Source organism: Sesamum indicum, linkage group LG8 (genome assembly GCF_026168435.1).
Source record: "Sesamum indicum cultivar Baizhima isolate 11 linkage group LG8, ASM2616843v1, whole genome shotgun sequence".
NCBI lineage: Eukaryota > Viridiplantae > Streptophyta > Magnoliopsida > Lamiales > Pedaliaceae > Sesamum > Sesamum indicum.
The window spans coordinates 28092124-28116235 of NC_142664.1; the positions used below are offsets into that span (position 1 = coordinate 28092124).

At 34.7% G+C, this 24112-nt stretch overlaps 6 protein-coding genes across 14 annotated transcripts; 2 read left to right on the forward strand and 4 right to left on the reverse strand.

The window, feature by feature from the left end:
* Positions 1 to 1778: 1778 nt before the first annotated feature.
* LOC105169156 (basic blue protein-like) lies at positions 1779 to 2507 on the reverse strand. Its single transcript, XM_011089472.3, has 2 exons — positions 2270 to 2507; positions 1779 to 2183 (listed from the first exon to the last, which is right to left on the reverse strand). Exons 1-2 carry the CDS (start codon positions 2451 to 2453, stop codon positions 1984 to 1986), a joined length of 384 nt encoding a protein of 127 aa, XP_011087774.2. The 5' UTR covers positions 2454 to 2507; the 3' UTR covers positions 1779 to 1983.
* Positions 2508 to 4013: 1506 nt separating this feature from the next.
* LOC105169157 (basic blue protein) lies at positions 4014 to 4718 on the forward strand. The gene is made up of 2 exons (XM_011089473.3): positions 4014 to 4264; positions 4351 to 4718. Exons 1-2 carry the CDS (start codon positions 4072 to 4074, stop codon positions 4548 to 4550), a joined length of 393 nt encoding a protein of 130 aa, XP_011087775.1. The 5' UTR covers positions 4014 to 4071; the 3' UTR covers positions 4551 to 4718.
* A 66-nt stretch (positions 4719 to 4784) lies between these two features.
* Positions 4785 to 5918, reverse strand: LOC105169158 (basic blue protein-like). Its single transcript, XM_011089474.3, has 2 exons — positions 5363 to 5918; positions 4785 to 5270 (listed from the first exon to the last, which is right to left on the reverse strand). Exons 1-2 carry the CDS (start codon positions 5544 to 5546, stop codon positions 5059 to 5061), a joined length of 396 nt encoding a protein of 131 aa, XP_011087776.1. The 5' UTR covers positions 5547 to 5918; the 3' UTR covers positions 4785 to 5058.
* A 229-nt stretch (positions 5919 to 6147) lies between these two features.
* Positions 6148 to 7203, reverse strand: LOC105169160 (basic blue protein). Its single transcript, XM_011089475.3, has 2 exons — positions 7023 to 7203; positions 6148 to 6456 (listed from the first exon to the last, which is right to left on the reverse strand). The coding sequence occupies exons 1-2, from the start codon at positions 7201 to 7203 to the stop codon at positions 6257 to 6259; spliced, it is 381 nt and encodes a 126-aa protein (XP_011087777.1). The 3' UTR covers positions 6148 to 6256.
* LOC105169161 (UDP-Glycosyltransferase superfamily protein) lies at positions 7113 to 18270 on the reverse strand. 9 transcript variants are annotated; one of them, XR_016066652.1, is made up of 16 exons: positions 18097 to 18267; positions 17924 to 17995; positions 17236 to 17329; positions 16839 to 16972; positions 16217 to 16287; positions 15062 to 15143; positions 14129 to 14230; positions 13958 to 14013; positions 13625 to 13659; positions 12999 to 13212; positions 12199 to 12414; positions 11404 to 11463; positions 11256 to 11295; positions 10538 to 10759; positions 9641 to 9756; positions 7113 to 7484 (listed from the first exon to the last, which is right to left on the reverse strand). XR_016066652.1 is itself a non-coding variant. In XM_011089476.3 (16 exons), exons 1-15 carry the CDS (start codon positions 18190 to 18192, stop codon positions 9691 to 9693), a joined length of 1560 nt encoding a protein of 519 aa, XP_011087778.1. In that variant the 5' UTR covers positions 18193 to 18267; the 3' UTR covers positions 8800 to 9458; positions 9657 to 9690. The 9 variants fall into 9 exon arrangements, 6 of the variants coding, with proteins under 6 accessions (XP_011087778.1, XP_088739306.1, XP_088739307.1 ...); XR_002287598.2 differs by lacking the exon at positions 7113 to 7484 and adding an exon at positions 8800 to 9458; XM_011089476.3 differs by lacking the exon at positions 7113 to 7484 and adding an exon at positions 8800 to 9458 and having other exon boundaries at positions 9657 to 9756.
* Positions 18271 to 20094: 1824 nt separating this feature from the next.
* LOC105169162 (partner of Y14 and mago) lies at positions 20095 to 23590 on the forward strand. The gene is made up of 4 exons (XM_011089479.3): positions 20095 to 20435; positions 20524 to 20643; positions 22606 to 22830; positions 23312 to 23590. The coding sequence occupies exons 1-4, from the start codon at positions 20241 to 20243 to the stop codon at positions 23459 to 23461; spliced, it is 690 nt and encodes a 229-aa protein (XP_011087781.2). The 5' UTR covers positions 20095 to 20240; the 3' UTR covers positions 23462 to 23590.
* Positions 23591 to 24112: the final 522 nt, after the last annotated feature.

The window sequence follows — 24112 nt, forward strand, 5'->3', positions numbered from 1 at the left end:
GTTCCATAAGTTCTACACTTTTTGTCCTCTGTTTTATGAAATTTTCAAAACGATATCAAAATTAAAAAAAAAAAAAAACTCTACCCATTTAGTCCTCTACTTTACGAAATTAATTTTCAAAATGGTCCCAAAATTAAAAAAAATTGAACATGTTTATTCTTGTATTTTATAGGTTTTATGGGATTGAAAAATGTATTATATTTTTTAAATTTTTGGATCATTTTGAAAATTCAGTTCAATTTTAAAATTATTTTAAAAAACTCATAAAAAAATAATTTTTTCCATTACTTTTATCTGTATGGTAGTGAGATAGCAAGGACACCACATAGATATATATATATATGTATGTATGTATAAAAGATCTTCAACTAGGGCATGATAGGAAAGTTCATCTGATAGTCTCTCTCTCTCTCTCTCTCTCTCTCTCTCTCTCTCTCTCTCTCTCTGTGTCTGGTTGGTGATGAAGTGATGTGTAGGGTTTCTCAAGAGGAATGTTGCAGAGCTATTTTGGCATTCTGTCCACCTCCATTAGCAGTATTAATGATTAATAAATATGTATAGAATTAATAATGATGATGAGAAAGATTAAGAGGGATGATGGATATGATGAGGAGGAGGAGGAGTTGGGGAGGCGGGCAGTTTGTCAAACGAGCTCTCTAAGTTTCTCTCTGAGAAATCATCCATCATATATACATACATATATCTGGAGAAACTGCTGATGGATGATGGATCCATCCTCATGCATCTAACACATACAGAGTACGTACGTTTTGTGTGTGTGTGTATATATATATATATATATGCTTATTCTTTCTTGCACTCATCACATCATTTTATTTTATTTTATTTCTTCAATTCTTGTGCTCATTATTTCTCTCTTTTATTTCATTTTATTAGCGAATTGCACACACACATATATATATATATAAATTCAAAAAAATTAAATAATTTTGGGTTATTTATATAGTAACTTAATTAATTACATCTTATATTAATTAAACATAATGGAAAAGGTGTGCTAGTTAAGATTTTAATTTTTGCATTGAAAGTAGCTAGCTAGATCAGGATAGAAAAGGATCATGTCTATGCACCTACGTACATCATATATCTATATATATATATAAAACCTTGGACCTGCATTAATTAATTTATATATTATTAATTAATTATTGAAAAAGAATTAAATTAAAAGGTGAAAGGTGAGTGCATTTTTACACCAAAATGATGATGTTGCTTTTGGGCATTGGATTCCTGGGAGCACCATACACATATATATATATATACATATGTATGCTTCAAAATGGTGCAATATTCCTACAAATTAATTGCCAGTTAAGTGTATATATATAGGGTTTCACAAAGGGATTACTTTACAGTAAAAGTCAACTCACTTTATTTTTTCTTATAGTACTGCTGCTTCCATAATTCTATATTTTTTTTTACTTTACGTTTTACTTTTGAATTGTTTAATTAAAATAAACTGATCTAAATAAGGTAGAAATTATAAAACTTCTTTACCAACTTATATGTATATGCAGCTTATATATGTGTTACAATTTTAAATACTAAGTTCATATGCTTATGTTAACGTTTTCACTTCAACTTTTCACGTTTGGTTTTATAATTTATAATTTATTTATACCACAAAATAAAAATTATTGCAAACATCCGTTGATTAAGAATGCGAGTTTAACAGTTACATAGACATAGTCAGAGGAAGCAGCTACCAATACGAGAAAATGTTAAACACACGGGCCGGGATCAAAAGTTAAATAGACTTAAACAACAATCATAATATATATTTATGATATATATATATATATATAGAGAGAGAGAGAGAGAATCATACATATACACTTCCCGCTCTCATCCAAAAAAAAATCTATATTTATTGACTCATAACTAACCAAACCTAACTACATATAATTATTTGGATATGGCAGGTGGCGTTACTGATGATCCAGATGGAGGGAGGCTGACTAATTAAGCAGCAACGGGAGCTATCTTCATCCCAGCTTCACAATGCCCTCTTATCCCACAAATCAAGTAATTTGGACCTTTCTTCAACGTCAACTTGTCGTTCCCTGAACTATACGTTGGTGCACCAGCCGGCACACTGCAAGAGTCGTAGCTCGCCTTGTCCACCACAACCGTGTTGTGCTGACCCACCACGTACTTGAAAACTGCAGTTAAAGACAATCAACAACGATTGGTTTTGATCACAAACAAAGTTATAATTAAGAACCCAAGAAAAATCAAGCCCACGTACTGAGTGTATCACCGGCCTTGAAGGGCTTCCCCTTTTCCCAGCCAGCAACGTTGAAGGTCCAACCAGATGATTCTCCGACAGTGTAGCTAGTTGCATTGGCGGCTGTGTGAATGTGAATGTGAATGAGCAGTATGCTCAACCCCACTATGCTTACCAATTTTGCATTACCTTTCTCTTCAAACATTTTCTTTTTCTCAATTCTTTTTTATGTATTTTCTGAATCTATCTGGGCTTTGTCTAAATGCCCCCTCATATATATAGGTGTTAGATTTTCTGAATTTCCTAGATTCACTGAAGATTGTGATAATCTTGCGAAAAATCCTTGTGAGATGTTGTAATATTATGTGTAATTTTGGAAGATTTTAGTAATATTGCATGGCCATTCACTAACTGTGCAGGAGGGGGAGTTTGACTGACTTATGTAATATGGGTGCTTAGGTTTTGATTCTTTACGGACAGGCTTTTTGCTTCCAAGTTAATGAAATTTTTTTATCCAAATTAGGTTTGATTCAAATCGATTATAAAATAAGTGTGATATATTTGTCATGCAATTGATTGATTTTTCATATACTTATCATTTAATTGAGTCATACGCAAGTTACATTTAATTTTCTAACTAATTTGACCAAAAAAAAATTAAAATTATCAAAATTTTAAAATTATAAAAGTGTCGGTTCTACTTTAAAATGAATAACGTAGGTAAAATCTTTATTTATTCCCCATAAAAAAATATTTTTTGCCATGGTTACGAGCCACAACAAATGTTCCATAACAAATATTTAGCCACATTCTCAAAAAATCACGGCCAACAACCATTGTGTGGTCGTGGTCAATGACGATTTATTACGACTATTTATTTTTAATTATGATAAATTATCATAATTAAATATTATACTATTTCTAGTATGATGGGGTTCAAATTAATGTAATTAGTCCATGTATATGTATCATATTTCTTTTCTGTATATAACAGTTTTGATCATCTTCTTTTCCCTATTTCCTTCATCTCATTAGACCAAAGGAATCCTTACTCTGCTGTGGCGTAGAGAAGATGATATAATTTATTGTATCCTTAAAATTATCCAAATTAAGCTCATATTCTTCTTCTTCTTTTTTTAAATTTTTTATAGTTAGAAGATAAATTAATTACGACCACATTGCATCAAGATTTGAATTAATTCCATGTTTCAATGAATAACTATATATCAAATCACAAAATAAATAAAATAATAAATCATATATATATATATATATAACAATAAACTCTCATAATATCATGAGACAAATATTCATATATATACACAGACGACATGATTCAAATCTTAATCGATCTTATATTTTTGAGGTTATAATGAAATGTTGTAAAACATAATCATGAGAAATTTTGTGCATGTCATCTATGTGAATTTATACGCACACAAATTAAGAAATATTAGACTAACACCTGATAATGATATCATATATGATTTAATAATAACTTATGTGGACGAGCACAAACTCACATGGTCGGAAATCCTCCTCAGTCTAGAGTCAAAAAGTAAACACCCATACCTCCACCAAAATATTACATGAATGAGTCAAACACCACAAGGATACATGACTAGCATGCAATATATATTACTAAAATCTTCCGAAATTGCACATAATATTACAACATCTCACAATGATCTTTCGCAAGATTATCACAATCTTCAGTGAATCTAGGAAATTCAGAAAATCTAACACCTATATATATGAGGGGGCATTTAGACAAAGCCCAGATAGATTCAGAAAATACATAAAAAAGAATTGAGAAAAAGAAAATGTTTGAAAAAATGTGTGATGAGAAAGGTAATGCAAAATTGGTAAGCACAGTGATGTTGAGCATACTGCTCATTCACATTCACATTCACACCGCCAATGCAACTAGCTACACTGTCGGAGACTCATCTGGTTGGACCTTCAACGTTGCTGGCTGGGAAAAGGGCAAGCCCTTCAAGGCCGGCGATACACTCAGTATGTGGGCTTGACTTTTCTTGGGTTCTTAATTATAACTTTGTTTGTGATCAAAACCAATCGTTGTTGATTGTCTTTAACTGCAGTTTTCAAGTACGTGGTGGGTCAGCACAACACGGTTGTGGTGGACAAGGCGAGCTACGATTCTTGCAGTGTGCCGGCTGGTGCACCAACGTATAGTTCAGGGAACGACAATTTGACGTTGAAGAAAGGTCCAAATTACTTGATTTGTGGGATTAGAGGGCATTGTGAAGCTGGGATGAAGATAGCTCCCATTGCTGCTTAATTAGTCCCCATATCCAAATAATTATATGTAGTTAGGTTTGGTTAGTTATGAGTCAATAAATATAGATTTTTTCTCCAGATTCCGATGACCGCGCAAAGTGCATGTATGATTCTATATGTCACAAATATGTATTATGGTTGCTTTTTAAATCTATGTAACTTTTCTTTATCTTTGTGTGATCTGCACACCTAGGTATTAACCTCCGTCAGCAAAAACCGTTGCAAAATCCGTATGAGACGAATGATAAAGTATTGCGACAAACATTTCACCGACTGGTGATTACAACATCATTGGTCCCATTAATCATCCGCATGAGGCTAATTAAGCTCGATAAACGTAAATTCTACGAACAACAATCATATAGTATTTATGATAAAATCATATATGTATATAGTTGAAATTAGAAAACAAAAAAGAAGAAGTAAATAATTATTATAGTTAACTACATTTATTTCAATATCATATGGATGGGTCCCATTAATTAACCAATAAGCATCCTCATTCCTCATCATGAGGCTAATGACGCAGCATTAGCAGCAATCTTCATCCCAGCATGACAATGCCCAGTAAAGCCACAAATGAAGTAGTTAGTCCCTTCCTTCAACGTCAACTTATCGTTGCCCGAACCATAAGTTGGTGCACCAGCCGGCACACTGCAAGAATCATAGCTCCCCTTGTCCACCACAACCACATTGTGTCTACCCACCGCGTACTTGAAAACTGCAGAATTCGTTCAGACAATCACAAACAACCTCTGATTCTTGAAACTAAAAATCACCCAAAATTTAGGAAATTAACTCAAGTACACGTACCAAGTTTGTCACCGGCCTTAAAGGGCTTCCCAGTTTCCCAGCCAGATACGTTAAAGATCCAGCCGGTCGAGCCTCCAACCGTGTAGATTTTTGCATCGGCTGAGTGAATGTAGATCAGCATGCTCAATACCATTATCATCGCCAAATTTGCATAACCTTTTTCTTCGGACATCTTATGAAACATTCTCTGTCTCGTTTTTGGTCAAATTTTTATGTATTTCTTGATGGGTTAATATATCTGTTTGTGTAGGTGAGCTATATATACTACACTATTTTGCTTCATTGTCACAAGTTTGTTAGATATTTTGAATTTTTTTCCCCAAATGTACTAAAGATTAATTGTGATGTAGTGTACTAGAATGAGTAAATATTTAATTACCAAAGATTTTGGGATATAATTGTACAATTTTTGACGATTATATATGGTAATATTAATATTGGGGGCATCCACTAATTTTGCTTATGTGAAAAACTTCTCATTGGTAATTTTCTGACACTTGCCAAAAGTTTTGTATTAGCTTTTGACTGTGTGTAGTTGTGGAGTTTTAGGTAGGTTTTGACTGATCTGTTTCTAATGTTTTGATGGAAATATTACAACCTCAAAATTTGTTACACGTAGCCATGTATTAAAATTGTGATACAACCTGGTCTGTGTTAACAAGTCATAGGTTAGGGATGTATGGTCTATAAATGAATGTAATTATCCCTAATATTTATTCTAACACGTCATAATTGAAATCATCCAATATTTCTCAAGACATGAGAAAAGAAAAACGAAAAAGGGATGACAATAAACATGAAATGAACACCAAACCAATAAAACATTCAAAGTAATGAAGTAGTGTTTTATTTAGTGACGTAGTAGATTATTATGATTGAGATGGCATCAAACCATCACACAGCAGTGACTGCAATCTTCATTCCAGCCTGACAGTGCCCAGGAAAGTTGCAGATGAAGAAATTTTGGCCCTTCGCGAGCTTTATCTGGTCCTTTCCGGTCGTGTACAATTTAGCGCCTCTGGGGCTGGCACACCCCTGGTACCCGCCCTTGTTCACCGCCACCACGTTGTGGGCCGTCGGGCTATAGTTGAACACTATTCATCCCACAAAAAATAAAATTATCAAACTTAGTAACCACAACTTTACAATTAATATGAGTTATGAATTCTATACATTTTTTTAGAAAAGCATAAACTTTTGCAAACACTGTCTTAAAATTGTCCAAATGAATTTACATTAAATGTACTGAATAACAAATTATTATTATTAAAAATTAATTGATTAAAGAATAGTTATTAGCAAATCAAGAAATATAGTTATGGGTATTTTTATGCTATCCACATTTTATTGTGACACTTATTTTAGGGAGAGTCTCACCCTTAATAAATAGTTCTAGTATGGGTGGTACCCACAAGTGTGCAGAATTAATTAAATTAAAAAAAAAATGATTTTATTCTTACAATTTTTTTAATTTTAATAAAAGATATTAAAAATACAAAAATAAATATAAGTCATAAAAAGTTATGGTTAGTGGAAATTGAGAAGAAGGGACAACTCGAGAATTACGAAAAATAAAAAAGGAGAAAATATAAAGAAAATTATAAAATAATATCAAAGGTTGTAAGTGAAGTGAAAGCACTATCTTCCAGAACATGCTTACCAAGAGTGTCACCGGCTTTAAACCGCTTCCCCGTAGGCCAAGTCGCCACGTTGAAGGTCCATCCGCCGGCACCTCCCACCGTGTAGGTGGCTGCTTCCGCCACTTCACAGTGGAAGGCCACCGCCAGAGCCACCATCACCACCACGCCGACAACTAATGCACTGCCTCTTCCCCCAGACATCCTTAATTTTTCTTACTTCTCTCTTTCTCTTCTGAAAAAAGACCTAAGAGACAACTTTTGTCTGTAATGCAACTGCAAATGTAGTGCAAAATTTATAGAAAAGGGAAATCATCATGCTGTGGTCTGTAGGGACAGTGGAGTGAAGTTTACGAGGACCCACAACGTTGAAAGACATGGTCCATCCATAAAGAAAAGCTTACCCACTAATGTCGCAATGCAAGTGGGACAGTCGTGTCTTCTCGTATATTGAGTAATCGGGTCGAATCAATTTAAATACGAAACTGGTCAGGATTAAGAACAATTTTAATTCATTTTGCATTTCGGTGACACTATAGTAAAGTTCAAACCAACATATTAAAATTTTTATTGTAAATTTATACCATGATCATTTATAACATAATTGAAATTCGCTATGGAAAATCAAATATATTAAATTCAACGTTTTATAATAGGTGGGATTTTTTTAATAATACCAATATTTTCTTTCATGTACGTTCCGAATTCAAATTCAAAACCTCTAGTAAAGAATTTTGAAGTCCAAATCACTGAATTGTGTTCTGGAGAACAGGAATTGATACATCGACTGTTCGTGTTTTGTGTTTTAAACAAATTAAAAGAAAAGGCAAAAGAACAAAATGTAGGCAAAAGGAAGAGGGGTTGCTAGTCAATATTTTAGAATCCACAATGATGGGTAAAAAAAGAAAAAGAGGGTAAGTTTTGTCTTAAAAAAGGGGGGTGGGGGATTGTGCAATAAAATTTCTGAGCTAACCAACCCACTATCACTCTCGGGGACAATCATTCCCCCCCCCACCCCCCCAATCAATTTACTTTTCAAGATAATGTTTTTGATTTGGTCAATGTATCCTCATTATGAGTTCTTTCACACTCAAAATTATCTCCCTATGTCAATGCAAGATGTCTGCCTTCATAGGTTTTTTTCAGAATAAAATAAATGTCAAAATATTACATAACTAGAATTAAATTATTTGAATGTAGGACCTATATTATATTTTGATATAATTTATATTATTTGATATTTACTCACTTGATCCATATAAAACAAAAGATTTAATATAATTTACCTCACTGTGAAATTACCAACGAGCAAATTACCTTCTTATAAAAAAAATAATATACCTTGCTCTATTTTTAAAATAATTTATCTTATTTGCATTATTATAAGATTGTTTGCATTAAAAAAGTGTTTAGAATATGAAATTTTATTATTAGATGTGTGGTAAGGGACTTCAGTGCAAGCCCTCCAATTTTAAGAACTAAAAGCAACGGAAATAATTATGAATCTATATCACACACATGTATGTGAATATTCCTAGGAAGGCATACGAGGGCATTGTAATTATCTTAAATTACCATTACAGCATACACTCCATGTGTCACGGAATGAACATTCCAATCGACCCCGCAATTTAACTATATTTCTTTTAGTAAAAAGATAAATAATTTGATCAGTTTCTTACAAAAATTAATTGAACAATATGAATCATAATATGATAAGTGCTGAGATTCAAAAGTTTAGTAATTTCAAAATATCAAATAATCACTATGATAAATTAATTTAAACGGAAAAAAAATAACTTCAATAAAAGTCTCTAATTTGGTACTCTTGCAATTTTTTGATACTTGAGTTAGTCAAATTTGTGGTTTTTTAACTGAACCACTACAATCAAGAATGAAAAAAAAAGAAAAAATACACGAGAACAAAGTATACCGTTCATCTTCTTCATCCCAAGTCCTGTTACTAATTTTCTTTTTTAATTCTCACCACGCACATACTCAAAATTCAAACTCGAGACTTCCAGTAAAAAAAAAAAAGAATTGAATTCGGCACTGGACTGTCCACTGAAGAACAAGTCATGTTAATGGTGTTAGTTGGCAGTGGCTCCACCAGCATACCAACTGTGTCAACAACCAACATAAGTCGATGACTTAAAAGACTCCATTTCACACAAAGTAAAATGGTCGAAAGTCGTCAAAAATACTGCAAAAAACTGCGGTCCTCTTCATTTTCTAGTCCTCCATTTGGAATTACTACACACCTAATACAAAATTAATGGAAGAGAAACAGGTAACAGATTCTGGCTTCGTTTTCCTAGTCAAATGCTACCTTAGTTGAAAACAAGACAGCTCATTTTGGAGAAATAGTTCAGTGGACTCTTCAAGAAACGTTAGTCACAAGGGCAACTAGCAAATTTCGTTTGAAGATATCACTTCTTTTATCGATAAGAAAGTCTTCCCTGCAAATAATTTTACACATTGCAATCAAGATAACAAAAACAGGGTGCTTGCAGGAAGTGGTAACTGATTACACAGCCTACATTAGTTGTTCATGTATCAACAGGCAGATGCTCAACCTTTACCAAATTTATGAAGGAATTAAGGTACTGATTGATATGAAAATTAAGATCAGAAAACATACATGTCGATAGGCCAACCTGAAGAAACTGAGCTGTAAAAGAATAGGTTGCATCAGTTAGTAGCATCTATATGGAGAATTTCTTCTTTAATTATCCGCAAAGCTGTTGAAACCCCGTCCTGAGAAATTAAAAACACATGCAGGAGTCAGTGACCAATACTCATTTGCAATGCTTACAAAATTATTGCAATTAGATAAGTTTTCTTTCTCAAATTCAAGGAAGAAATGGATTGAAAGGAATGCCAAATAATTGCTGATTTCTAAATCAGCAACGTCGACCATCCAGCCAGACTTCAGTCTGTTATCACTGATTTTATACCAGATTTATTCACAGAAAAATTGTACTACAGGAGTAACATCTGGTTTGAGAAGTCACATCATCAGTCCAAACTCTAATGCTAGAAACCTACAAAACCCGATTGCAAGACCCAGCATCACGACATAGCGACTTAATGGTAGCAAAAAGTATACAAATGGAATTAGAGCAGGAAAAACTAGCCTGATTACTCTCTCTAAAAAGTTTGTGTTCCAAGTTTCCAGCATGATAGGTTCTTATACTAATAACAAATTGTTGCGTGCATCTTGACATTATTCTAGAATCCTCAAGATAGTTATTGACAATTGTGAAGATAGTAGCACGACCTAGGAGATTATAAATAAAAGAACGGGAGTAGTGTAGAGAAATCTAATTAGGCCTTGGAGCTCATATGTAACCGACCACCTGACACTACTTGTTCTCTATCCTTCCAAGTTTTCACCATCATTGGTGTTAAAACTAGCAAGGAGTTGAGGCTAACTTGTTACTAAGAGTTAATGCAGTAATTTTATACAACATAATCATACAGTATCAACCAAAAAGCCACCAACAAATGCACCATTAGTCTAACTAATGAATATTACCTCGGTGGATATTCTCTTAGCAATTTGTTTTGCATGCAATTTGACTTCGGGAGACAATGCATAATTAATTGCTCCCACGAGCATATTTGCAGCTTCTAATATACAACTCTCATCACCTTTATCTGGGAGTAAGGAAGAACTTTTTAGGGGCTCTGAGGCAACACCTAGCCAAAACATCCTCTCTGCCCAATAAAATTGATCCAGAATAAACGGGCAGATAACCTGTAATCAGATATCAATCAGATTTCTGCTCTTGTGCTGTTTCAGAGATGCAGAAGCTAGTGATTTTAGATTTAGAAAGTATCAAACATATTCAGCAGAAAATAATCACCTGCCAAGTGAGGTTTCCTAAAACAGTCAACTTTTATTAGAAATATCATAATAGGATTAGACAAGCTTCCTCAGGTATCATCAATGGAAATTATAGAATTTTTTCACAGCCAAATATCTGTTAGAATTCTTAATAATAATTTTCCCCGGCAGCTATCCTTGTTAAAAACAAGCTTCAGAAGTCCAGAGTAAAATCAGTTTCTAAAGCCTCAGAACCGAAGATCATCCAATTAAAGAACTTTGAACAAACACGGCTAGTATTCTCAGGAATAACTTCATCTACTGGGTGAAGACCCCTCATTTTAACTGGACCTTAGCAACTTTACAACACGATATTAAAAAATACAAACATGAGTTGGTGAACACCAAGCCCAATTACACAACAAACCTGAGGAATTCCTGCGTGCAGAGCAGCGGCAGTAGATCCACTGAAAATAAAAAGTAAGAATTGAAAAAATAAGAAATGGTTTAGGATTTAAATATTTCAAACAATACTCATAAACCTGAAGGGAAGTAAAGGTTCCGGGAAACATCACCTTCCCCCATGATGGATAGCAGCCGCACATCTTGGGAATAGCCAGTTGTATGGTATAGCACTTTCATATAAGAAGAAAAAAAAAAGATTTCAGTTTGATGCAAAATCTCAGCAGTCTAACCACACATGCATAGAAAAAGATATTTACAGACGAGTCAACTGAATGGAAAATAAAGCTCTCTCAATGAAGATTATGGAAGATCAATGATACCCTCCACTTGGTATTATTTAGTAGTCACAACATAGATTGTCAGTCCTAGAAACCAAACTGACTCTATCACTAGAGACAAATCCCCTACAACTAAACAACAGGTAAAATTAAGTGATCTCCTCCCTATCAATTGTTCAAACAATAAAACTTCAAATGTCCAATAATGTCCATAGTTTAGATACAACATTTTCTGGAATCATCCCGGTTTCGTACTTCTGGATCTATATGTATGCGCCACTTGTTTGCATGCTACTAGTTTGCTATATTATAATTTTATAACTCTAAGAGCTATTTTACTTCATCATAATCAAGTTCAAGCAAAGACCATTGACGTCTAAAATAGTTATGTTTTCAAGCAGAAATAAATTCTTTTCGTTTGCTCACTTTCTTTTCAAATACTGAACATGTTATTTGCATCTTCCTATGTGTCACTAATTGTTCAATGTCACCTTAACTTAGATGGCTGAATAATGCATGTCATGGATAAAGTTTAGACAACGGCTGACAGACAATTCCTAACGGTATGAACAATAATACACTGCAAACTGGTGCAATTATGTATTTGAGCCTTTTGCGAGTGCCGACCCGGAAAAGCAAAAAAGTCGGCCATCAAATAGCCAACTCTGAACTTCACCAGGTTGCGTTTGTTCGGAAGTTGATGATGGTGTCTGTGCAAACATCTTGATAGCAGCATCTAAAGGTCCATATCCAGCTGTCAGAAGAATAAATCTGTGACTTGTGATACTCAAAACATTCCCAAGGACCCGAAGGAAAGACTGGGGATTCTTCAAGTAACCCATGCTGCAGATAAGGAACTCCATTAATGAAATAAGTCGTCAAATGTATAATTCCTACCTACAATCAAAGTGCAAAGTACCTTCTGGAGTCATAATTTCAAAAAGTAATATAACCCACATACTTCCTCAAGTATGTCTCATGGATAGAAGTTACAGTGTCCATAGTTAGTAGTTTGAATAATAGATAATGACACATATTCTAAACATCATTTATTCTGCTCATGAATCATCTGCAATCACTCACATTTTGGCCAGTAAACTATGTATTGATAGAACAACAATGTATTGGCAGATTCCTCTGAAAGATCACACCACATGCAAGTATTTGAACTGTTTTTGTGTCTATATAAATGATATATATTTAGCCTATAGAAAATAAGATATTATGATGAGCCTAATTCAAACATTAATCATCGGTGAAGGCTGTGTCATTTCTTTTAAGAATGAACATGTAGTACCTTTCTGCTACAAGTTGCCGAAGCCAACAGATATAAGAAAGAGATCAGAGAATGTAATTCTCTCCATAGATTGTGTAAATAAACATAACCAGAAACAAAGAAGAATTTCAGCTCATTGATGTACACTTGCCTTCCAACAGAACTCAGACTTATGAAAATAGGTTGCTCTTCTGAAGAACCCAGAAATTCTTTTAACTTGGCATGAACCAAACATAGCTCATCTTCAGCATTCAATTTCCCCGAACAAATCAAAGATGATATTTCTGCACATCCAGTGCAAGAGAATTGCCATTCAGAAGGGAAAGACCAAAAACCACAAACACGAACTGCTGATGGCCAGTAACCTACAATAATACGAGAATGTGTGCAGTGAACAAGAAAAAGTAGAAGTTTAAGACATAGAAACTTAAAAGAAATAGGGTGAAGATTAGAATGGGAACTATATCCTTTGTTAATGAAAAACACACGACGAAATTTTTATTGACTGGATATTAAATTTATACCCGACAACAATATCCGACTACATAAAGGTTACGTGCAAAATGAGAATAACATAATCAGCTATCCTTAGCAAATAAACCTCTACAGTGATACTTGGAACTCAAGTGATAGTATCATATTCTTGCACTAGCATTTAGAGTTTGAAACAGTCACTTATAAAGGGAAAAAATCAAATTAGTTCTTTCTTTCATATGTCATTTACATTATGCCGTCATCTGCAGTAGATTCTGAAGGGCAAAAACTTATAACAATTACCAGGGCACTCAACAACTTCTTGGCTAAAGCCGTACCTGCCCATCCATGCCAGTAAAGGGTCAAAGACCAATAAAAATGTCCACATCAAGGGAAACTACGGAATAGTATGCAGAGATATTGCAAATGGATGACAATAAACACGAAATGATTAATGTTCCAAACATGCCTATTTTACCAATTGCGCAACATGAATAAGTGGAGTGCTACTTATTCTCCGTATACATTATAGAAGCTTCTTATCATGTTCTTTCCATAAAGTTGTCTATCCAGCAAACAGTAAAAGATAAAATAGAAACTCATATTGATTTAAAGTTTAGTGGAAAATACTCTTACAGTAGGAGTGGAGCTGAAGGCCTCTCGTGCCATGTTGGAAGACCAGTTACTGGATCCTAGTTTAGAACCATGCAACAGATCAATGGCCATTATATTAGTAAATATTCATTCAACATCATCACTTTTATAAACAAAAGATTCAACAGAGCTTCTAGTGGCTGCAATAACAACCGTAAAGGGCCAGAAGCTCAACTCTAGATCATAGCTTCTCCACGTTCCCCAGTCATCAGTGAAAAGTGGCCACATCCAATGGATAACATCTTCCCACCCAATCTATGATAAAATGTAGCAGAAACCTTAGTCAAAACTTGAACAATCATCAAAAGAACAACTCTTCCCCAATCCCAACTAAGCTCCACAGAAAATAAAAGAAAAATCAAAGACAAAGAAGATATCTGGGGTGAGTGAGAGAGATGTTGCTTCTCTGATCTGTTGACCTTAAGACTACATTATTATGAAGTTGACAATAAAGAAAAGGGCAAACTACAACGAGCTCCCTTGAGATTTGCAATAATTACAAAAACCCACTTGTTTGAAAAATTACCAATACCCTCTGATTTTAAGGCCGTCTAATAATTAGCCCAATCCGTTAGTCTCCGTTAAGTTTCCATCCGCTTTTTGTGGTGAACGACCAAAATGCCCTTGTGGACTAATGATTATAATTTTATTTATTTTTCAAAATTTTCCATCCATTTTTTGTGGTGAACGACCAAAATGCCCTTGTGGACTAATGATTATAATTTTATTTATTTTTCAAAATTTTCCATCCACCTGGTTCAATTTTTTTATAATTTTTTTACTTTTTAAGGAAAAAAAAAAGAATACAGCAAGGGCAAAGTTGGCAATTCTAAACCTACATCCAAGGATTACATAATTTTATCGAACATGAGGGGGTATTCGTAATTTTTTAAACAATGATGGGGTATTCGTTACTATCCAAACTTCAGGAGAGCTCGTTGTAATTTATCCTAAAGAAAAGGTTGAACAATGTAAGGGCAAGAATTAATCAAAAAATGAAGCCAACCAAATCTTAATCCATAGATGATGAACGAAAAAGATATTTCATTAAAGGTATATGAAGCTGAAAGAAGTATGATTGCATACCTTACCAGTTGGAGCTTCTCGAAGATATTTGTATAGAAGAGGAAGTTCATTCCTAAATTGGCGTTCAAATGAAGAGGGTGCGCTGGATTGCATAAAAAGTAGAACTTAGGCATTTTGTTACTGTAACTCTTCTCTATGCTAAAATGTATGAGTAGGAGAGAGTTAAGTGTAGAATCATTATATAAGAAATGCATAGGGCTTTATGAGCAAAAGAAAATTTAAAAATGCTGTTCTTTGTACATGTGCACAAGAAAATAAAAGTACACAACTAAGAGAGGAGAAACACAAACAGGCATCTGCGGACACACAGAGTGAGAGGGAGAGAGGAAAAGAGAAGGGACAAAATCAGCATATTATGCATCAGGAAATCAAATTTTCATAGGACATCAGGGTATCAAATTCCTGCCCAACATATGTGGGGTGATTTTAGACATCTAGGAATGTGATTACTTTAAACACCTCCCAGACTCTTAGCTCAATCATTAGCGTTTATGCATACATGGTGACCGTCATGATTTAGTTCCTTCTCGTTAAACTATAGACGACAGCCACAATCATCAGATAGCTGTATTCAGATGTCACTCACATTATATATGCACCTAATTGGATGCTTAAGGCTGGGCTTGACATTCCATAAGCAGCTCTACTTCCAAAGTGCTAAACTAAAGCTTCTGAACTTTTGATTAGATAAATATGTAATTAAAGAGCAACAAGGACTAACATATGCCAAGACATCTATATTTATGAAAACAAGTAAATAAAACGGGTGTTCAGCAAGAAAGGATTTAATTGGTATTCAAGGGATCTCGATTTCCAAAACCTATTTTAGTATTTGGAATGAATAAACTCATTTACAAAATTATATAAGGATTTGATGGGTTTAACTAGAAATTCTTAGTTGAGCGGAGTCCTGCAAAAAAAAATGGGATTTGATGGGATCGGGATTTACAACTAAGGATGAGAATGTGTTTTTACATTATTGTCCTTGTTTTCTGAAACAACAAACAAGTCAAAGAAAATCATAATCAGTTCTATTTCCCTCTAACCTCCAACATTTCCAAATCCAAGCCATATTCTTCCAAATCCAACTTCCCCTTCAAATTGACTCCAAACAGACTAACGTTTTGCAATGTGAAATTTTAATTGAAGTTATACCTGTATGGAACGAGATAAGGAGCAGCAACAACACAATTAACATGAAAAAGTTCCGCAAGAATCCAACCTTCCTGAACACAAGTGAAAGAGAACTTAATTTGGGGAACACTCCAACTATATTGCATTTAGAGTACTAGTCACTGACTCTTAGCTATCAGGGAAGAAAATACAGAATTGTTTCACAGTAACTTATTTGATAAAATAAAAAAAAAATTTATTTGCTCAAACTAGTTCAAATACTAGCAAATTGTATAAGGTGCCAACTGAATTCAATGTTCAGCCAGTTACCTAATTTCACTTGTATTACATTGCAATACAAAGCAAATACGAGCAAGACACCATACACTAGCCATTACAAAATTCAGACACAATTCCAGCCTTCTTTAAGAATTATGTAAGCCTGCACGTGATCTCAGTCTTTGTTTCACATATAATTATAAGGAACCTAATTTCCTTGTCTCGCCATTGTCAGAAACCAATAACTAAGTCTGAATTAATAGGCCTGGCTAGTACCATATTCATAGGGATTGAGATTTTTTTTTCAGCTTTACATTCATCATGTTTGTAGATAAACAAAATACAAAGAGCATCAAGAATGCAACCAATCTTGCTAAGGATTTACCAGTGCAAAGAAATTTATGATGATAAGATCACCATCCAAGATTGGGCCCCCTCCATATATTGCTTCAACAATTGAAAGACACTCTTGTCTATGTTTTCTTGTGATTTCTTTCTTCTGCAGAGAAAATGACGACCCTGTAGAGCCCAGTAAAATATATGAATTAGATGAAAAATTTACAAAACTGCATGCTAATTTTGAAGGAAATCTACCAGACCTATAAATTCATCTACCACCTAAGAGAAACTAGAATTTCTAAATCCCAAGGGGCAAACTGCATGCTAATTTGAAGGAAATCTCCAGACGTATGAATTGAACATACATGTGAAGCATCTACGACCTAAGAGAAACTAGACTTTCTAAAAAGCTTCGACCAAAAGAAAGAACACGCTTGCAGAACCTCCAGTATCATCGTGTTGCTGAGAAGACAAAACGGGTGGCGAACAAACTGGATAGTATGCAACTCCTTTTGCACCTAAATGACCTTTTAGGTTCTGCAAAGAAAAAAAACAATGAACCAAAGTGATATTATCATAATAATGCTTAAAGCTGCTAAACCTAATACACTACTTTATTTCAATCTTAAAAGCACAATATAGGCAGGATTTCGGCAGGGATATGAAGTAGACTTTAAAATTAACTTCAATGGGGCAAACTTTAAGGCTTCTGAGAAAATGGCTTTGGTATTATGATTTAGACCACAAGGTTAGTGCCCACCACAAATGCAATTGACACCTTAATTCTTCCATGCTGCCAGAACATGCAGAATCCTTGGCGGCTTTCTCTGTGGAACAGTAAGTTAAAAACAACTGCTTGAGATTGTGGTTGAAGGGGCTATGTTTCTTATTTACAATAAATATCTGCAGTTTGATCACTCAGCTACAGGCACCTTCGCTCAGGACGTCAAACTCTTCGCTAGCTAATAGACTTTGTTAGGAAATTTGGAAATCAGTTGGCTAACCAAGTTCTTGATGATCAACGTCTCTGGTAAGACAATCCATTCACTTCCCCCTTTTCATTTTTGCCAATCAAATACAATAAACACACAAAACAAATATATTTCACAATCATGTAGTTATGTACCCAACCTCGTGTGCGGAATGAGTTACAAATGCAACTTCATACTGCCGCTGATCGGAAGCAAAAGCTGCAGCTATTGCCTACAGAGGAAAACCACAAGCCACAGCTAATTATTAAAGCAATAAATCTCCACTCCAATATATTCAGTAATATAAGAAGGAAAAAAGAAAAGACACGTTACAGCTATGGGGTAAACATCGCCTTTAGTTCCAAAAGCCATAAAAACTGCTATTGGTTTCGTCCTCATTGCTTCCGTTGCCGTCGTCGATGTCGCCATCGGATGGCGTTGTCGGACTCCGGCGGTTTAGAACTTCTTTGATACAACAGTGTGACTTACGCAGCAGCTAATGTGGGCCGATCGAGAGACAAACTAAATTCTCGAAGCCCAAACCTGTAATGGGCCCACTTTATGTACACATACCAGCTTAGGCTAGAAGGCCCTGGCCCGCTTGTAATGGGCCTAAACTCAAATATCTGTTTTACTTTGTAATAGTCTTGTGTGGATTTCTTCTACTAACAATATATGTTTGCTGTGGTAAATTTCTAACACGAACCCGACTTAATTGAATTTGAACTAATTATATGATAAGTGCAGTAAATTTATTGTATAATTGGTGTACAGTTCATGAAAAGTGATCAATCACATAACAAGTATATCGACTGATTTAACTGAACTAAATTGAATCCGAACCAAAAAAAAATTCCCAATTGTTAGGTGCCAAAAGTAGGAATGAACTATCAGGAAATATGCCTTTTACAAGTCGAAATTTAGTACATTTTGTGCAAAATCTAGTTTTGGAAAGATGGTGTTTGGATAAAAGCAAAAGGAATTTTGTTTCTTGGTTTTTGTATAAAGATGTTGAATGATGTTATTTCTCCAACATCATAAGTGTTAGAGACGACCACCTCACGTGGGATTTTGTCATGGTACGTTCAGATAATGTAAAATTTGCTATTGATTTTTTCCCCTTTTTCTTGCTGTCGTTCCAAGAAATTGAGATATATTATTAGTAAAGTAATAATGTCACATTTGGACATTGATTGTATGCATTCGGAGATATTTTTCGTTGTTTCGATAATGATTTTTTTTAAATTTAATATTGGTTATGGGCATGTTTAATTTTTTTTTTTAAATAAACACCCGAAGGTGGGGAGGCTTTTTGGAGTCCCCATCCATTTTTCATTGAAAATAAACAATAGTCATCATTACAACATTACCGCAACAAAAACATAAAAGGAGAAGTACTACTCCTTTACATTGTGATACGACATCAAGTTTTTTGTTTCTGCCATCTTTTTTTTATTCTATTTGTTTTAATTCTTGGACCGCACGAGCTACTCCTCTGTTTCATCACTTGGATGTTTCAATTATCACTAAGGACCACTACTAACAACATGTACTATTACAACTTTAAGGAATCATATTTGCAAGTTACGAGAAGACATTTTTAAAAGAAAAAAATAAAAGATAAAATTTTAGAATATTAATACTATCTGGAAAAAAAAAAAAAAAAAACAACAACAGTTCGAAACTTGTGCGGTACACTATCATCAATAGATCGACTCATAAACCACCTCTACAAACTTATTCACAAGATCCTAGCCCCATCAACGAATCTACACACTAAATACGCAATAATGTATTAATGTACGAGAAATGTAAGTTCATGTCTAAGGTTGAGACTGGTGTAGGAGTTATGCTACTCTAGCCATCAATTTTTTTCGAAATCGTTTACAATATATTCACTCATTGTCCATATCGTTAAACAACTAATGGGCGGGCATAAATTTTAAAATATTTTGTATTTTTAATATTTTAAAAATAGTATATTGAAATAATAGAGTATTTGGATAAATTTATTTAAAAAATCTTATAAGGTCATATATTCTATAAAATGCTTTAAAACTTATAAAATATTAAATTTTATTTCAAAAAAATAAAGTTTTTAAATATTAAGGTAGAATTGGCTCAGACAGGGCCCACTTCAACATATTAATGATTGTACCAGTCAAGGCAAATCCAGCCCAAATCCAACTCCTCCAATGAATTTTACACCTTGATATAGGAATTGGGCCCCATGGCCCATAGGTGGACAAGAGGCCCACAACATTAGAACATCCGGCCCGTTCCGTACTGTTTTGTCTCTTTGTCTCTCCCTCTGACAATTATAAAACCTCCTGCACTTCAATTGTTGAGTTGCTGCTACTCTTTGACAATGGCCACCAATACCATAATCATTTCCCTTTCTCTCTCTAATTAATCGCTAATTGAGTACTCCCGTATCGAGCTTTTTGTCCATAACAATCGAATATCAAAAGCTAGGCATGGAGAGCGGCGCTAATGGAGGGGCGGAGGACGTCAAGCATTTGGCGGCTGAGCTGGGCAAAACCCTAAAAGAAGGGGAGAGAATCCTGGCCCCGACCCGACGCCCCGACGGGACCCTCCGCAAGCCTATTAGGATTCGGGCGGGTTATGTTCCTCAAGACGAAGTCGCCATATACCAATCGAAAGGCTCACTTGTGAGTAGTTATGATTTCAGGTATTAAGTATTGTGTTTGGTAATTTTCAGAGTGTTTTTTTCAGTGGGGTTGGTTGTGATGGTGGCAGTGGAGGAAGGAGATGGCGGCGACTCAGGAGGTGCCACCGGGATATGATACGGTGGTGGAGCCGAAACCGAAGTCGAAATCTGCTAAGAGGAATGAGAGAAAGAAAGAGAAGCGTCAGCAGGTTAGTAAAATATATATTTCATCTTTCAGATTTTGATCATATAAGTTTCTATTAAAGGCTTCGTCTTGTTTTACGTGAGTTATGTTGAACAAAAGAATTGCTGCTAGTTGTAATGTTATCACTTGGTTCTACCATAAATGTCGGCTGTCCCCACTCCTAGTATTCTGTCAGCTCACTTGAATAATGTGAATAGACCAGTTGTCAAGCTCCAGAAAGTATCTAAAGAGTGTTTAGAGTTGCTGGTGGCAAAACTTCACTTTGGAATAAAGAATATCTAACGTCTGTTTCTGCCCTGGAAAACTTGTAATAGATGATGAAATGAAATGAGAAAACTGATTAACTTGGAGCGAAGAGCAAAGAATTTTTGGTAATATGTTTCATACGTGAGCAAAAAAAAAAAATCCATTTTAACTTGCCATTAAGTTAACTGGTCAGACACAGAATAATTATCTCTTGACCTTATATTAAAGGATCAAATTTCTTTTTATCCAATTTTCGTGTGAGATCAACTACCAAAGTTTTCAATTTGTCAAAATAGTGAAGCAATAGGCTGTAGAGTTTACTGATCTCTGTAAAGTTTTTGGCTGGTTCTCTAAGATATATGGTCAGTTCTGAAAAAAATAAAAGTCAAATCTAGGTAACAGACATGCGCACTCTGTACATGGCATATGCTTTTTACCGGTATCATTTCGCAAAGATTGAGAGAGAATCGTCCTTGATATAGTTGTGGAAAGAATGCTTTGAAAAGAAAGCTTCAAACAAACCAAGAACAATTGTGGAGAACATAATGAACTAAAAAATGTTGGTTCAGGTTTCAGTTACTGTTCAAGTGCACAATAAGAGCAAAATCTCTGGAGGTATGGTTCATCTTGACCGAGTATTTTCATATTCAGCTCGATCATCCAAAATGACTGACATTTAAGTAATGTCATTAAGGCTGGTGTATCCCCATTAAAGAGTATGACTGATGTTTGGTACGGTGAAGCAATGGTGCAATAGTAGGAAAAATCAATATAACTGCAGTAATTCCACAATACTACGGGGGAATTATTTTCCGATTCTCGTAACCATTTATTCCTGTTTAGGTTATGATCAACTTCATGGTTGAAGTGGAAAGGGGTTTTCCCCTTCCTCATGAGAATCACACTTTTCATGGCTATCCACCTGCCCTATTTTGATCTCGTAAACCAGAAGGTATAATGGATACCCTGTTGTGCCCTTCTAGCAAGCTGATAAGGGTAAAACAAGACTTTGTACCTATCCGACACAATTAGCAATTTCGAAGTTGTCAAAGTACGTTTTACTTTACTAAATACCTAATGATTATTTGCAATGATTACTCTTTGAAGACATTTCATTTGACTCAATAACTAAAATTTCATAGAACCTACTCAGAACTAGATGCCTGCCACTCCTTATGTTTTGGGGAGGATGTTTTCCCTATTCATTGTTGTTTGTTTTCACTTGGACCTGAGCAGTTCATTTCATGCTTAATTAATTTGACCAAATCAAATTGCTACATGTATTAGCTTTAGAATGATTTGGATTGTTAGATGTGTTTGCCTAAACTTATTTAGATATTTTTATTAGCTCATACATCTTATAAGATATTTTTTAAGCTTAAAAACATATTAGCTTTTATTTTAAAAATAAGCTCATAAATTATTTGGATAAAACAAAGTAATAGAATTTATAAAGTTTATGAGATGTTAGTATGGTCATTTGTAATTAATATAATTAAAATCGAAGAAGCTTGATATGATCTTACTGATAAGTTAGTGCCTCTGTTTTTTTCTTAAAGGGAGCTTAGCTCCTAATGTCTTATTTTGAATCTTATAAGCTTCTAAACATCTATTACCTTGCATGTCGATCATTTCCTGGTAGACTTAATTTATAGTGCTTATCGATTTATTGCTACTTTTGTATTGATTCTCTAACTTCAGGATATATTGTTGGTCTCAGGCTGCCCTTGACAAGGGTAAGAGTTCAGAGCAAAATGATGTCTCATCTGCTGATGGTTCAAGTTACCTGCCAGAAAATGTAGAGTCAATTGCATCAAAGATGAATGGGCTCTCTCTTTCTGGAAGTGCCTCTTTGGTCACACCTCCTTCTGATTCAACTGAATGTTCAGCTCCAGTGGATCAAGTTCAAGATATTGATAAGAAGATTCGAGCACTAAAAAAGAAGGTAAGTGTCTAATGGAGATGATGTTTTGCATTGTACTGTCCAACTTTTATGACTCAAATTCTGATCTTATGCTCGAGGCATATGCAGCACTCATATCAGGATTAATTCATCTGCCAGATATACAATTATCTTATCATCTCTTTGTGGAGCTTGTATCTATTATGATACTCTCCAACCCAAAAAACCAAAGAATTTTGGATTCTTCTGATAATTAAGCTTTCGTTAGTATTAGTATTATATTCTTGCATGCAGTATAAGCTCTTTGAGCACTGTTTGATCATTGCAATGCAGAAAGACATGGAGAAGCATTAAGCATTGAACAAGGATGAGCTGAAATAGACCTTATTACTGACTTCTAAATCCATCTTCTGTTTGTGATTTGTATGAAATAATATAGTAATTTTTATTGCTTCTGTTAGCAAAACAATAGGATCCTTCAAATAATATATCATTCCATGGTTCTCTGTGGGCTTCTCTCTAGATTCGGCTGACTGAAGCGCAACAGCAGAAAGGTGCAGAGAAAGATTTGAAGCCAGAACAATTGGAGAAGGTGGCCAAGTTAGAAGGCTGGCGCAATGAGTTGAAGCTTCTGGAAGAGAAAAAAGCTGAACTAGCATCATCCCTTTCCTGAGCCAGATGCACACTCTGTAATTCTTGTGTTCTTTTTGGGAATGTAAACTCTGAATGGATAGAGAGTTTGCTTTCTGTAAGGAGCTCATTGCATTGAATAGTAGATTATTTCTTTCCATGTCTCTCTTAATCTAGTGTGTTCGTACATCACTATTCCATTATGGAGAAGACTATAGGCTGTAATGGTCACCTCAGAGCCTGGACTGGAACTGCTGCCATTTTTTTGGTTTCAGTTTCCCCAGCACTCCGGACCCTTAAATAGGAATATATGCGAAGACTGAAGACGCATTGTGCTTAGTTCTGGAAGCATGTATATTTACTTTGACAAGAGATGCATACACTTCAGAAGCGAAAATAACAGAGAACCGGTTGGGTACTCAGGGTCTGTGGTAGGGGGCATAAGACCTTAAACAGTGGGACATAGATCGATTTTCGAAGATTTGAAACTTAGTACTTGTTATTTATTTGCAATATAGAAAATCTCTTCACATTCTACAAAACATAGTTCATAATTTAAAAAAAATTGTAATATAGAATTATTCGAACAAATTCGCAAAGTTTGTAATTACAGATTTGGAAATCTTAATTTCAAATTTAAGTATGGTATATTTATGAGCACAACCCACTTGAAATAGCCTCAAATTCAAGTGAG

Coding starts and splice junctions, on each gene's coding strand:
- LOC105169156 (XM_011089472.3), bottom strand. CDS start 2,453: ATGTTTGAAGAGAAAGGTAATGCAAAATTGGTAAGCATAGTGGGGTTG. Junction 2,184..2,269: donor CAAGGCCGGTGATACACTCA/GTACGTGGGCTT, acceptor CTTTAACTGCAG/TTTTCAAGTACGTGGTGGGT.
- LOC105169157 (XM_011089473.3), top strand. CDS start 4,072: ATGTTTGAAAAAATGTGTGATGAGAAAGGTAATGCAAAATTGGTAAGC. Junction 4,265..4,350: donor CAAGGCCGGCGATACACTCA/GTATGTGGGCTT, acceptor CTTTAACTGCAG/TTTTCAAGTACGTGGTGGGT.
- LOC105169158 (XM_011089474.3), bottom strand. CDS start 5,546: ATGTTTCATAAGATGTCCGAAGAAAAAGGTTATGCAAATTTGGCGATG. Junction 5,271..5,362: donor TAAGGCCGGTGACAAACTTG/GTACGTGTACTT, acceptor CGAATTCTGCAG/TTTTCAAGTACGCGGTGGGT.
- LOC105169160 (XM_011089475.3), bottom strand. CDS start 7,203: ATGTCTGGGGGAAGAGGCAGTGCATTAGTTGTCGGCGTGGTGGTGATG. Junction 6,457..7,022: donor TAAAGCCGGTGACACTCTTG/GTAAGCATGTTC, acceptor TGGGATGAATAG/TGTTCAACTATAGCCCGACG.
- LOC105169161 (XM_011089476.3), bottom strand. CDS start 18,192: ATGGCGACATCGACGACGGCAACGGAAGCAATGAGGACGAAACCAATA. Junction 17,330..17,923: donor TAACTCATTCCGCACACGAG/GTTGGGTACATA, acceptor TTTTCTTTGCAG/AACCTAAAAGGTCATTTAGG. Junction 16,288..16,838: donor TCATAAATTTCTTTGCACTG/GTAAATCCTTAG, acceptor ACTTGTGTTCAG/GAAGGTTGGATTCTTGCGGA.
- LOC105169162 (XM_011089479.3), top strand. CDS start 20,241: ATGGAGAGCGGCGCTAATGGAGGGGCGGAGGACGTCAAGCATTTGGCG. Junction 20,436..20,523: donor ACCAATCGAAAGGCTCACTT/GTGAGTAGTTAT, acceptor TGATGGTGGCAG/TGGAGGAAGGAGATGGCGGC. Junction 20,644..22,605: donor AGAAAGAGAAGCGTCAGCAG/GTTAGTAAAATA, acceptor TGTTGGTCTCAG/GCTGCCCTTGACAAGGGTAA.